This window comes from Typopeltis vanoorti, chromosome 17 (genome assembly GCF_054136105.1).
Source record: "Typopeltis vanoorti isolate ZY-2024b chromosome 17, IOZ_Tvanoo_1.0, whole genome shotgun sequence".
Taxonomy (NCBI): Eukaryota; Metazoa; Arthropoda; class Arachnida; order Uropygi; family Thelyphonidae; genus Typopeltis; species Typopeltis vanoorti.
In genome coordinates this window covers 67,706,437-67,720,642 of record NC_143565.1, presented here as the reverse complement: position 1 = coordinate 67,720,642, position 14,206 = coordinate 67,706,437, and the positions used below count along the sequence as shown (strand labels likewise).

The window sequence follows — 14,206 nt, the reverse complement described above, 5'->3', positions numbered from 1 at the left end:
TTTGAAGAAATAAATAAACTTGATTTCAGTAAAATTCAATAGAATTTGATGACATATGACCATGCATCTTAAGGGAATGTTCCAGGGAATTGGCAGTAGCACTGGTATTTATGTTAAATAAAAGTTTTGCGACAGCACAGATTCTGAGGGAGGGACAGGAAGGTAAAATTGTTCCACTGCATAAAAGTGGTGATAAGACTGTAGCTTCAAATCATAGGCCAATTTGTATATCTGGAATTGTGTTGAAGATATTGACGAGAAGTATCATACAGAAATGGGATGATAATAGTATTCTCTTTGGTTATCAGCATGGTTTTGTTAAGGGAAGATCACGTTTTAGTAACTTATTTATGTACTATGACAAAGTGATAAATACCTTGGGCAGGGGTGATATGCATATACAATGGTGGACTTGGATTGCGCAAAGGCTTTTGATAGACTGTCACATGACAAGCTATTACATAAATTGAAACAGATGGGATTGGGTAATAGAGTTCTGAGTTGAATCAGTGACTGGCTGTCAGACAGGAATCAGAAAGTTGTATATGGGGGGGGGGCGGTATCCAGAAAGAGAAAGGTCAGCAGTGGTGTGCCAGAGGGGTCAGTTTGGGGACCATTGTTGTATAATTTGTACGTTAATGATATTGGGATGAATTTAACTAGTGATATGCAGCTGTTTGCAGATAATGCAAAACTGGGGAGAGCTATGTTTGCAGATAATGGAGAGCTGGGGAGAGTCAAGTGGATGTTATGGCCTTACAGGCAGAGTTGAAAAGATTGCATGTATGGGCAGATAAGTGGAATTATCAGTTTAATGTTGCAAAGTATAAGGTTTTGAGATTTGTTAAGCAATCATGGGCTGCACAGTACACACTTGGAGGGGAAACTTTAAAGGAAGTAGAGGAGATGAGAGATCTAGCAGTGATGGTGGAAAAGGACACCTGAAATTCAGGTGCCACATTGCACAAGTTGTGAAGACGTCACATCAAATAATTGCAATGAGGCAGAAGACCCTGACATACAGAAATAGAGAGGTTATGAAGCCATTGTATAAAGTTTGATCAGGCCTCATATGGATTATCATGCACAGATTTGGTTGGTGGGTTTTCATGGTGATGAGGATATGTTGGAAAAGGTCCAGAGAAGATTCACAAAGGCAGTCAGTGGTCTATGGAATGTGGAGTACAAAGACAGATTGAGAGTAAGTGGCAGAACATTGTGAATAGGAGGAGGATGGGGAATATGACAAAGACATATAAGTTAGTCAGGGGTTGCTATCAGATTGATATGGAAGAGATTTTTCATAGAATGGGAGACGTGGATAGAACAAGAGGATATCAGGTAGATGGCGTTGATGTAGGTGATTGGTAGTAGAGGGTCGGTGCAGTAGTGCAGGGCTTCCCAAACTTCTGGATGTCAGGGCCCCCTTTGCAAAAATTAAAATATTTCATGGCCCCCTTCTCGAAAAAAAAATCGGAATAGAGAGATATATTATTATAACATTTATTGTATTTATATTCAATACAAAACATACACAGCGAATATTGCAAAAATCAAATGCATATATTACATTTGTTGCCTCTTACCGTTTGGTTCTGAAGACGATGCGGGCTGTTCTGGTAAAATATGAAACACTGTCCTTTTTTTGAGTCTGTTTCTGCTTCTTCTGATTGTTCACGGAAATTTTTTTTATTTTTTATCAGCCACTTATCCATCTCAGGGTTAAATTTTTTAATGTAGAATAGATCAAATAATATCACCACTTACCGATACTGGCACACCACAGACTGATAACATGAAATTAGTGAATATTACTTGAATAAGGGAATCCCCGGACCAGGAACATTTTTCTCCCTTTATGGTACTTAAGCCTAACGCGAAACAGACAGCAAAGGCAGGTTATTAAAATATGCATATGATTGGTGCGGTATTAACAAAAGATCGCGCAACTGAAAGATAAAAGCATAGCTGACAGTTGAGTTGAAATGCTATATATATATATATATATATATATATATATATATATATATATATATATATATATATTACTTAGTTTTAACACTTTTACTTAATTTAACACGTTCAGCTGAATTTTATTACTGCCCTGGGAAATCGAACTCACACACATCTAATTAATAACAATAGTTTTTAGTTAGATACTGTGTTTGCCCATGCAACATATGGTTTTGTTTCAGTCTATACAGCATAGTTTCTGTATGAGGGGGACATGTGATTCATTAATTAGTGTGTTTTTATCCCAGTTGTCTCTAATTGCACTATTTGTTGAGAAATATATTACACAGACTCCTCATACCTTATTCACTGGAATAATAAAAGTACTTGTTTTTATTGCCTCTGCAGTATAGTGGCTGTTAGGGAGGGTGTTTTGTTTACCACTGCAAGCGAGTTACTATTTCCCCACATGAACTTGTTTAAGCTTTTTTTCATGTGTGAAGTATATGCGAAACTTTTATTGGTAACAGAAAACTAGCTCGGATGACAGTGATAATATAAAACAAGTTTTGATATCTATATAAAGTCAATATCAACAGTCCCTGATTAAGAACGAACGCATGATGAAAGGGATAGGAAGATTTGAAGCTTCCCTGGAGAGCATTTGAAGTAAATACAATTAACCACTGCTTTGAAATGAAACATATGAATAAGCAATATTTACTAATATTCATTAAGTGCCGAAATACGCAGGAAGCAAAGTTCGTGAACCAACACCAATGTGTGAATTTTTCCATTAAAATAAAAAAATAACAAAAAAGAAATAATAAATAATAAAAGTTAAATACGTTTCTTTTAAAATAAAAAAATCTACTTAGTCTTAAAACATTTTAAATTTGTTTTCATTATTTCACAGCCCCCTCAATAAAACCTACGGCCCCAAGGGGGCCGCGGCCCACAGTTTGGGAAGCGCTGCAGTAGTGGAGACAGAGTGTTGTATAGTAGGTGTCCTCCTGTGATGAGTCTTCAGACTCCTTGGAGGTGTCATGAATAATAATCACTGGAAACTGTATAAGGAGGATGTAAGCAGAGGAATAAAGAACAGGTTCTTTTCATGGAGAGTGGTTGGTGAGTGGAATGCATTGCATGAATGTGTTATGAATGTAGACACATTCAATCAGTTTAAAGCATAGTTGGATGAGCATTGATGAGTCTCTTATTCCATGGAGGGCAGATGTTAATAATATTGAGAAGAATATTTCAAGCCAGAAACTAAATGATCATCATCAGTGCAGCAGCATAATCACAAAGTCAAGCGACAACAAAGAATGTTAATTCTATTTACAAAGCTGAGCCACATGCTGGATGCTACCTAGTGAGTGGTTACAATAAAATAAGAGATGTACAATTAAGGCCTAAATTTAAAATTAAGCAATTTGAATTTGAATTCAATTTAATTACATAATGAAAAGATATAGCATTGTATTAAATTTAAAAAATAAAATAATAATAATAATAATAATCGTTAAAATGGGGGGGAGATACTTTATTGCTTGCCATTTATGAGGATGAGACTTTCCCAAATCTTGGCAATAGAGAGACAGTCATTCTGATTTAAATTTGGATGGTGTAGAAGTACTTCAGCACTCTCTCTCTCTAAATAACTGCTCAAACTAAACCTTCAACAATGTACAAGGAAGAGAATAAGGATTCTTCAAGAAATATTAAATATTTTTGAATAAATATTTTCTTCTGGTGTAGTTCATACTGTGAGTCACTATCATAAATAATCAGAAATACCCATTGCTATCTGTACATATGCCAAAGTTTGGTTCAGTTACGTTGACATTTTATTTATTTATTTTTTGCTCCATAGCCACTGCACTTTAAACACCTTCCTCAAACCACGTGAACAAACAAACAACACTGATGCAAACTTTGGCATATGTAATGATAGAAATGGGTGCTTGTAATTATAATAATGCCTCATGGTATGAACAACACCAAGAAGAAAATGTTTATTTACTGAATAATTTACTAATATTTTTTGAAGAATCCTTATTCTCTTCAATAGAATCTTAACCTTCCCTTTGGGTTCAATATGTAGATGATGTATTTGCCATCTGGCTGGACTCAGAAGAATCTCTTCTTACCTTTTTAACCAAAATCAACAGCCTACACCCACACATCAACTTTATTAGGGAAAAAGAAAAGGATACACAATTAGCCTTCCTGTACATTCTCCTTTCCCATACCCCTTCTGAAATACTTGTTACATCTATTCACCATAAGCATACCTTCACAGGCTGCTATATACAACATCATCCATCTCAAGAATTAGGCATCTTCAAATCTTTGCTTAACATGGAACGTGTTATCTTCTTCGATTCTCAAGCTCTCCAATAAGAATTGAACATCATTCAGTGTATATTATTACAGAATGGTTTCACCCCAAGAAAGTTTAAATGCATCTTGGACTCTTACAAGCCCATCGCCCAAAACCTTGAACCTGCATGGTTAGTCCTTAACCCCTATATGCAGGCATCTCTGATACAACTGCTAAGATCCTGAAAAGATGTAATTTAGTTCAACTTTTTTGTCTTTCAACAAAACCTCCATCTCTGGTGTTTACCAGGTTCAATGTGAGTGCCTTTGCTTGTACTTTAAGCAAACAGGACATTCTGTTGAAAAAACAACTACACAAACACCAATCATATATTAACAACAATACACTTGAAAAATCTAGCCATGCTCAGCATGAAGTGGACACTAGCCATGATATCCTATGGTCCAATACTCACCTTTTACATCCGTGCAGGCTTAGATTTGAATGGTTATTTAAAGAGAGTGCAAAAGCACTTTTATGCCCAAAAGTTAAATTGGAATAAATGTCTCTCTATTGTCAAGATTTGGGAGAGTCTCATCATAAATTGCAAGCAATAATGTTTCCTTCTGCCATTTTAATAATAAATATTATTATTCTTTCTTTCATGTTTACACAGTGATCAGAATACATTATGGAAAATTATGGAGACAACTACAATGTTAGAGCAAAACTTTAGTTTAACATAAACCAAAATGAACACTCGACGTTTCGACCTTCATATCAAGGTCATTATTATTATTTTTTTATTTTTTTAATTTAATACAATGCTATGTAATTTCATTATGTAGTTAAATTTAATTGTATTTCAAATCACATAATTTTAAATTTAGGCCTTAAATGTAATCTTATTTTATTGCAATCACCCACTAGGTAGCATCTGCCATGTGGCTCAGCTCTGTAAATAGGATTAACATTCTTTGTTGTAGCTTCACCTTGTGATTATACTGATGCATTGATGATGACCAGTTAGTTTCAGGTTGAAATATTTGCAGTAATAAAATTACTATATTCTTGTGAAAACGTGTATAATAAATATTATTATGATACAAGTTTCAGTAAAAATTTGTCTAATGCACTTCCATATCTAGATATATTTGTCCCATGACTTTATTCAGTCTAACTCCACTTTCTACCATAAGTATATAACCAATATATATATATGCAGTATCTTATAATCACAAGTCACAAAAACACCCCCAAAAATAAAGAAATAGCATCTATTGTGATGAGCAAAAAAAGTGCAAATTATCAGCAAAATTATCCATAAACAATGACAATAGCAGACAACAAAATTCTTCTAGAAAACTGCTACATCAAATAAATTATTAATTAAATTCTCAGCAGCACATAATATTTACTTTAAATTCTTTGATTAAGAGGTAATTATCTGAATAATTACCTCTTCATCAATAAATATAAAATATAAACAAATATAAACAAGTGAAAAAATTAAAGATACCAAGAAATTATATACTTGATGTAATCCTTTATCCAAGTGTAAGAAAAGTTTGTGCCTGAAATGTTTTTAAGACTGGTCAACTCGTACATAGAAGCCATATACAAGTTGGCATGTATAATGTTATGCATTATGGGAAGGGTCACTACTCAGACTGGTTTCAACCTTATTGAGGTCTCATCAGTCGGAGCTAGACCCAGAGGTCATACTAAGGTTGAAGTAATGCAGAGGTCATATTTTCATATATGACTAGCCAAAAAGTGTCACATCTTATTACTAAAATACGAGGGTGGTCTGAAAAGTTCTCAACCTCCACCATAAATCGCAACACTATCGGCAAGATTTTTTTTTTTCTAAGTTGGTATATCTGTCATAAGCATTCATGTGAAATTGCAAGTCATTCTATCAAGAAGTTTGTTTTATACAGCAGTCTGAAGCAAAAGTGTATCTTTTGCTTCAGACAGCTGTCTGTATCACTTGAAATGGATAAAATTGAGTATCATGCAGTTATAAAATTCTTTGTAAAAGAAGCTTTAACCCCAAAAGAAATTCATTCAAAGTTCATAAAGGTTTATGGGCACTCTTCTCCTTCGTTTCTGACAATTAAGAAATGGGCTGCTGAGTTTAAATGTGGCTGTACTAGCCTTGAAGAGAATCAACATGAAGGATGTCCAAAAAGTGTAACAACACAGAAATCATTGATCAAGTGCATGCTATGGTATTGGATGACCGGCGAGTCTAAGTGTGTGAAATTGCTGAGACTATAGGTATTTCAAAAGAATATGTAGGATATATTTTGCATGAAGAATTGCAAATGAAAAAGCTTTGTACAAGATGGTGCCATGCTTGCTCACAGCAGATCAATAATGCACTCGCATGAAAATCTCTGAAAACTGCTTGGAGCGTTTCAACAAGAATAAAATTGATTTTGTGCATCAATTTATTACTATGGATGAGACTTGGATTCACCATTACACACTAGAATCCAAACAGCAGTCAAAACAGTGGCCAGAAGCCAGTTGTTCAGCACCAAAGAAGACAAAGTTGGTTCCATCAGCAGGAAAGGTCATGGCATCAGTGTTTTGGGATGCTAAAAGCATTTTGTTTATTAATTATCTTGAAAAGGGTAAAACAATAACTGGGGAATATTATTCTGCTCTTTTAACCAGACTAGATGAAAAAATTTGTGACAAAAGACCCAGTTTGCAGAAGAAAAAATCACCTTTCATCAGGACAATGCACGTGCCCACAAAGGTGTTTTGGCAATGGGAAAATTAAGGGATCTGCACTATGAATTATTCGAACATCCACCCTATTCCCCAGATTTGGCTCCTTCTGACTTCTATCTCTTCCCAAAACTAAAATTCATCCTTGCTGGTCAGCATTTTTCTTCGAATGAAGAGGTGGTTGCAGCTGTAGAAAGGTATTTTGCAGATCTTAATGAGAACCACTGCACGGACAGGATAATGGCACTGGAGCATCGCTGGAATAAATGTATTAGTCTTAAGGGGGATTATGTTGAAAAATAAAAATAATTTTGAAATTATAGATTCGTTTTTTCATTGTTAAGCCGAGAACTTTTCAGACCACCCTCGTACTCTGGGTTAGAGATAGCTAATGGAAGTTTTTCCATTTGGTTATACTAAAGATACTAAGAAATTATATGCTAGGTTTAATCTTGTGTAACCCTTCATTATACATTTCCACAGGGATATGTACTTTGCATTATGGGATACTAAGGCAAGTGATGTTAAGTCATTAGCCTCTATATACGAGTTGCTCCAGTCCTGAAAATACTTCAGGCATACACTTTGCTTGCTCATACTTGGATAAAGGATTAAACCAAGTATATAATTTCTTGGTATTTTTAATTTATAGTATAACCAAGTGGAAAAACTTCCATCAACAATGACAAAATAATTAATAAACTGAAATTATTCACTTTAAGTATATTAGGCCATCATCACTGAAATTGAATAGATAATCGGGTTCGAATCCTGCCATGGGCATGGATGTTTGTGATTATCTGTGAAAATACTAGTGGTGGTGGGGGAGTAGATGGCGTTGATGTAGTTGATGATGGTAGTTGTGGGTCACTACAGTTGATGAATTGAGTGGTGGAGACAGAGAGCTATACAGTAGGTGGTCTCCCTCGATGAGTCTTTGGACTCCTTGGAGGTGTCGCATAATAACAATATTAATAATGAGAAATTCAAAATCAACAGCTCTCTAGAAAATTATCAGCTCAAGAACAGGCATTACAAACTAATACAATGAAGCTAAACTTTTGAATACAAATAATAACAGCAAATGCGGATTATGCGATCCAAAAGATGAGACTGTAGAAGTCTCATCTTTCGGATCGCATCTAATTAGTGCCTGCAGCAAAATAGCTCAAACTGATTATAAATACTGCTATGATCAAGATAATTCATTGGCATGTATGCAAAAAATATTGCTTCCTTACTTCTGATAACTGGTGGCAGCATAAAATAGAGATAGTATTGGAAAATGAAACAGCAAAAATTCTCTGGGACTTTAGAATATAAACTTGGCATTTGGAACACGATAGACCTGACATCACAATTATTGAACATCAAGAGGCATGGATTATTGATATCATAGTACCCAGTGATAACGATATCAACAAAGAACTGAAAAAATTGACTAAATATCGAGATCTGGCAATCAAAATTGGCAGGCTTTGGCTTAAACACACTAAATTCATCCCAATAGTTATCGGTATACATGGTGCAATTTTGAAGAAGCTATCCAACTATTTATAAAAATTAAACATCAACAAAGTGACCCCATATGATCTACAAAAAAAAAACAGCATTACTTGGAAAGGTCCATTTTTTACGATGCTATGTGACAGACTATTCTTAGATTCTTGGGTAGAAACCAAATTGATCTATATCACCAGTCAAACTGTTGTTTGAAAGATATCTTGTTTTGACTGTGTATCAAATATGTGAATAAAATGATAATAATGAGAAATGCAAAATCAACAGCATAGGCACATGGAGAATGGTATATTTTTCATATATAGTGAAGAGAGAGAGAGAGAGAGAGAGAAAAACTATATTAAAAAAATAAAGAATACTGATGATAATTTCCTACACTTTAGGCATAGAAAGTCTGCAATCGAGATTTAGGGATCTGGTTTGGGTTGTAAAGGAGGACCTTCTGAAGAGATGGTCGATGGCCAAGGAATGGGGGAGAAACTGATTATTTTTTTTAATTCTGTAATCACCGTAGCCATTGGAAAGGGAGGTGTTGCGTATGTGGTTGAATTCGGTTGAAAGAGCGGTTCCACTGGAACAAAGAGTATAGGTTCTATGGATTAGAGTTTTAATAATGCCATATTCAATTTACAATAATTATTTATAATCCCTGAAGATGTCTCAGTTACTGATACGAAATATTGGAAGCAATAAAATTAATTTTTAATCCTTTCCTAGTACTGTAAATACTCCATTAAACCTCCAACATGATGACCATTAACCAAATTACATATGCCCTATCTTCCCACCCAAGTTTTCTATTGTATTTATGATACAATAGAAAAATTGGGCTATCTTCTGAAGTATACAAATTTAACACAATCTAAAAACCTTGGATAAAGTTTCAGACCATTATAGGCCAATCATTATCTTAGAAGTAGTGGAAAAGGTATCAGAAAAGTTGCTCAGACACAAAATTCAGGAATGGGGAGATAAGAACATGATACTTTAATGAAGGACAGCATGATTTTATGAAGGGTTTCATTAGTAATTTATTAGTAATAGTAGTAATTTGCCTTAGTAATTTACTCCCTTTATATAATAGAGAAATGGTTGAGAGAAATAAAAGGAAATGACTACACAATGATAGTGGTGGATTCTGTAAAGGCATTTGACAGAATACCATATGAAACTTGGTCACAAAAACTGAAGAAAACATGCAAAACAAACAGTAGTACATGGTGAATCAGGATCCAGAAGCAAGTATGTGACTAGTAGCATTAAGCAGGACTCTTTGCTTGAACCACTGGTTTTCATTTGTACATAAATGATGTCAGGAGAAATATTGAGTTGCTTTCTAATGATGAAAAATTGGGTAGCGTAGTGTAATAATTAAGATGTACAGAGCTTATGGGATGATTTAAATAGGCTGACAATATAGGCAAACGAACATGGAGATGCCCATTTAATGTGAAAAAAAGTGCTAAGGTATGTTTTTTTGAAATGAAAAGATTATAAGTTATATGAGATGGAATACTCCAGGCAACTCATTAATCTAGAGATCTGGAAGACTGGTGGATGGAAGTTTTCAGAATACTGCAAAAGTGGCCAAGGTAGCTCATAAGATTACATAATAACATGATGGTACTACTATCTATGGGATGAAGAAGTGATTGGGGTCCAAAGGAAAGTGACAATAACATGATGAGTGGTTTATGGTTGCAGAAGTTTGCAGAAAGGTGGAAAAGAGGAGGATATGGGTGATGGGATTGATAGAGAGGACAGAATAGGTGGGGAGAGGTCATCCCTGAAAACTGAGTTAGAATATGGTTCAGGTAAGGGTGCAAAGACTACATTTTTGCTTGTAGGGTGTGAATGAGGGGAATGGGTTGCCAGAATATGTTGTAAATGCATCCAAGGAAAGGTATGAAAGATACCATGAGGATGATGGAAGTTTTTTCACTTGGCTATGCTACCAATTACATATTTGGTTTAATCCTTTATCCAAGTGTAAGCAAACAAAGTTTGCACCTGAAGTATTTTCAGGACTGGGGTAACTTGTGGCAAAGGTTGTATAACTTCTCATCACTTGCATTAGTGATGCAAATCACTGGTATATGCAAATGATATTTGCATATACCAGTTGCCAAAAGGTGTCACCTTATTATTAAAATTCTCTGGATTAGAATAAGGTGTGACACCGTTTGGCAAATGGTATATGGAAATATGACTTCTCCATTACTTTCACCTTAGTATCACCACCTCTGGGTCGTGCTCTCACTAATGAGACCTCAATAAAGGTCGAAAACGGTCTGAGTAGTAAACCTTCCCTTAATGCATAGCATTATACATGTCTGCAAGGAAATGTGCTTTGCATTGTGGGATACTAAGGCAAGTGATGAGAAGTTATACCACCTTTTCCACAAGTTGCCCAAGTCCTGAAAATACTTCAGGCGCAAACTTTGTTTGCTTACAATTAGATAAAGGATTAAACCAAATATATAATTGATACAATGTGGACAGTGTGGAATCCAAAAACAATAAGTTTTTGGATTCCATGGAGTTTATCCCATAATAAGCTTTTGGATGCCATCTAATAATAATAATAATAATCAGATCAAAATCCTGTAAATCAGGGATGGTCATCCTATGGCAAATGGGATGATTAGAAGTAGCACTTTGGATCCCAATCATAACAATATAAAAGTAAGCCTATTTTTGCAAAAAGTATTAACCAAAAAACCATTTGTAGAAAATAAACTAAAACGGTAATTATTTTTTGATGTTTCGTGTACATCTTTTGCACATTCACTTGTTTGATCCTGAGGTGCCAAGCGTTAGCAATAGTAGTGCATCGCAGGTTTTTGTCAGTCAGTTTACAACTGATATCTGTGCACTATGGAGTTGTGCTTTGTTCGTCCCTTGTGAACATCTGCAGTTTTGTACTTTTTTTTTTTTTGAAAATTAAGCCTTGTTTTTACATTCAGTTATCCATTCCAGTGCAAAAGAAAATGAGCAAAAGAAAAACAGAAGGTGATGTAAGTGTGAATTCAATTAACAGTGGGAAAATCAATTCTTATTTATAGCAAATCCATCAGGAAAACCATTGTGCATTGTTTGCGAAAACACTTTCTCATAAAAAATACATGATCTGAGCAACTGAAAGACCTTGTCCATGTTTATAGTTTCTTTTTTTTTAGTTTGGACAAATCTGTTGATATGTGGGAGGTAGCCCAGTTTAGCATTTTTATAAGACGGTGATATTTTTATGAATTGATGATAATTTTAATGTTTTTGAAGAATGTATCGGTCTTGAATCGCTTTATGGAAAAACAAGAGGATCAGACATATCTGAGAGAGTAAAATCATGCCTAGAAAACCTACAAGTAGATTCTAGTAAATAAAAGTAAATATATCATGTCTATATTAACATCTTTTAAAGGAAGATTTTAAGGTTACAAGAGTTGTGTGGTGCATCTGAACTCGTACATGAAAGTATTGGCACATGGAACAAAGGATTGGCCACCCCTGCTGCAAATTATACTTGCCAAGAAATTATTTTCTTACTTAAGTGCAAGAAAGAAAGTTTGTGAATGTAGTATCTTCACAACTAGGCTACTTGCATGTAGAGGCTGTTGACTTCAAATGCCTTAGTATCGCATAATGCAAAGCGCACTACTTTATGCATTAGGGAAGGGTCACTATCCAGATTCATTTCAACCTTTATCAAAGTTTCACAGACCCAGGACAATACCAATTCGGATTTAATGCAAAGCCATATATTTCCCATATAAGTAGTAAAAAGGTAAATTATCTTATTATTAAAATACTCTGCATCAGAGATAATTATAGAAAGTTTTCTCACTTAGTTATAAAGTACATGCCAAGAAATTCTATTGCTTAATCCTTTTACCCAGATGTATGCAAACAAAGTTTGTGCGATTTATTTTCATGACTAGGCTACTTGTGTATAGAGGCTGATGATGCATGATAGTTTACGTGAAAAGTTTTCTTAAGTTATCTTTACGTGAAAAGTTATCTCAGAAAAGTCTGAGATGAATACTGGATGCAGTGTGTGTGTGTGTGCGCACGTGCATATATATATATATATATATCAGTTCACTGACTATTCATTATAACAGTTAACTATACCAACATATATTAACAGAGTTCAACTAATAGCTGATTACCTGATTACATGAGAAATTTAAATACAATGGATCAGTGTCAATATGAATACAGAGACCTAGTTGGGATAACCTAGAAGATGGCAGGGGTTGAAATTTATTTGTCAGTGCTACTGTCATTGATGCTGCAACAGGCTGAATAATGTAATGAAGTACTGAACTTTTCTGATCCTCTTGCTGCTCAGTGATGGTGTACAAGCTAAAAGATTGTGCCTCTATGGTCCATGGAAATCTCTCTACAGCTGGAGAAAAGAGATTATAATGAAAATAAGTTTTTGATATTTTACATATAAAAGGCACCAAAAATAAGCAGACATTTAATGATAAAAAATATAGTAACAGAATGGCATTTTAGTAAGGAAAAAATTATTTAATACTTGCAGAAATTTGGCTATGTTCTAACCACTGCCAATACATACAAATAAAAAGAGATAAACAAAATTAGAACATTTAAAATGCAATTTTAAATGCATGTATATGCTATTATATGCAGGAAGATAATTCCATCTACAACTATTAGGATTCAAAGAAATAAAAGTTAAACAAATACAAATTCATGAAACACAAGAATGAGGAATGTTACTTAGGATGACTTCCCAAATTCATTGGTATGTACTGATGATGACTCTGAAAGTAGATAATTTTTCCTAATAAATGTCATTTCATTACTAGATTTTTTTTTATCATTATGTCATCTGCTTCTCAATATTTAGTTCTAAGGTGATGTTTAATGCTACTTAATCAAGCTAAGTTATTTATGTGCTCTCCATGCTCAACTTGCATGGGTGACACATACTTAACTTGGTGCTCTCACACCATTAAGGTTTAATACAATGAATCTAATGAACTCATAAAATTTGAAAGCAATTTCACATATTGCTAATACATAAAGGCATTCAACAAGATACAGCATAGAAATCTATTAAGCAGAGTGAAGTAAATGGAGATAAATATAAAGCTGTGACACAGATAGGAGGGAAGTTAATGGACAGATATCAAAGAATAGTATATGGTGGAGTAGAATCAAGGTGAAGGTGGAAGTAGTGGTGTATGTACTTCAGTTGCTGTTTATTTTGTATATTACTGATACTGAGGTGGAGGATATGCAAGTTTTGCTGATGCTCATAAACTGAGGAAGGAAATAATTAATAAAGGTGATGTAGAGATCTTGCAAGACAGCACAGGCAAAGGATAATGGCTACCATTTCTAAATGGTGCAGTGTAAAGTTACATGCTATAGCTGAAAAGATTACAAGCTGTATAATTGTAATATTAATGGGACTGAACTGCCAGAAACTGATGAAGCTAAGAATTTTAAGCTAAAGGTGGACATAAATTTGAAATTCAGAGGGCAGAGTCACCCACGTGTTTCACTTTATTGTACTGTATTGTATTTGAGTGTGTTGTTAATCCTGAAGATATCTCGGTGACTGAGATGGACTATTGGAAGCATTAAAATTAGTTTTAATCCTTTCCCAGTGCTGTAAATATTCCATTA

At 34.5% G+C, this 14,206-nt stretch overlaps 1 protein-coding gene across 1 annotated transcript in view; it reads right to left on the bottom strand.

Moving 5' to 3' along the window:
- Vps13B (vacuolar protein sorting 13B) overlaps positions 1-14,206 on the bottom strand; it is a 1,316,993-nt gene that overhangs the window by 928,357 nt on the left and 374,430 nt on the right. Inside the window, exon 16 of the mRNA XM_090406926.1 lies at positions 12,712-12,950. Coding sequence (XP_090263052.1) covers positions 12,712-12,950 — 239 coding nt within the window. The remainder of the gene's footprint in view (positions 1-12,711; positions 12,951-14,206) is intronic.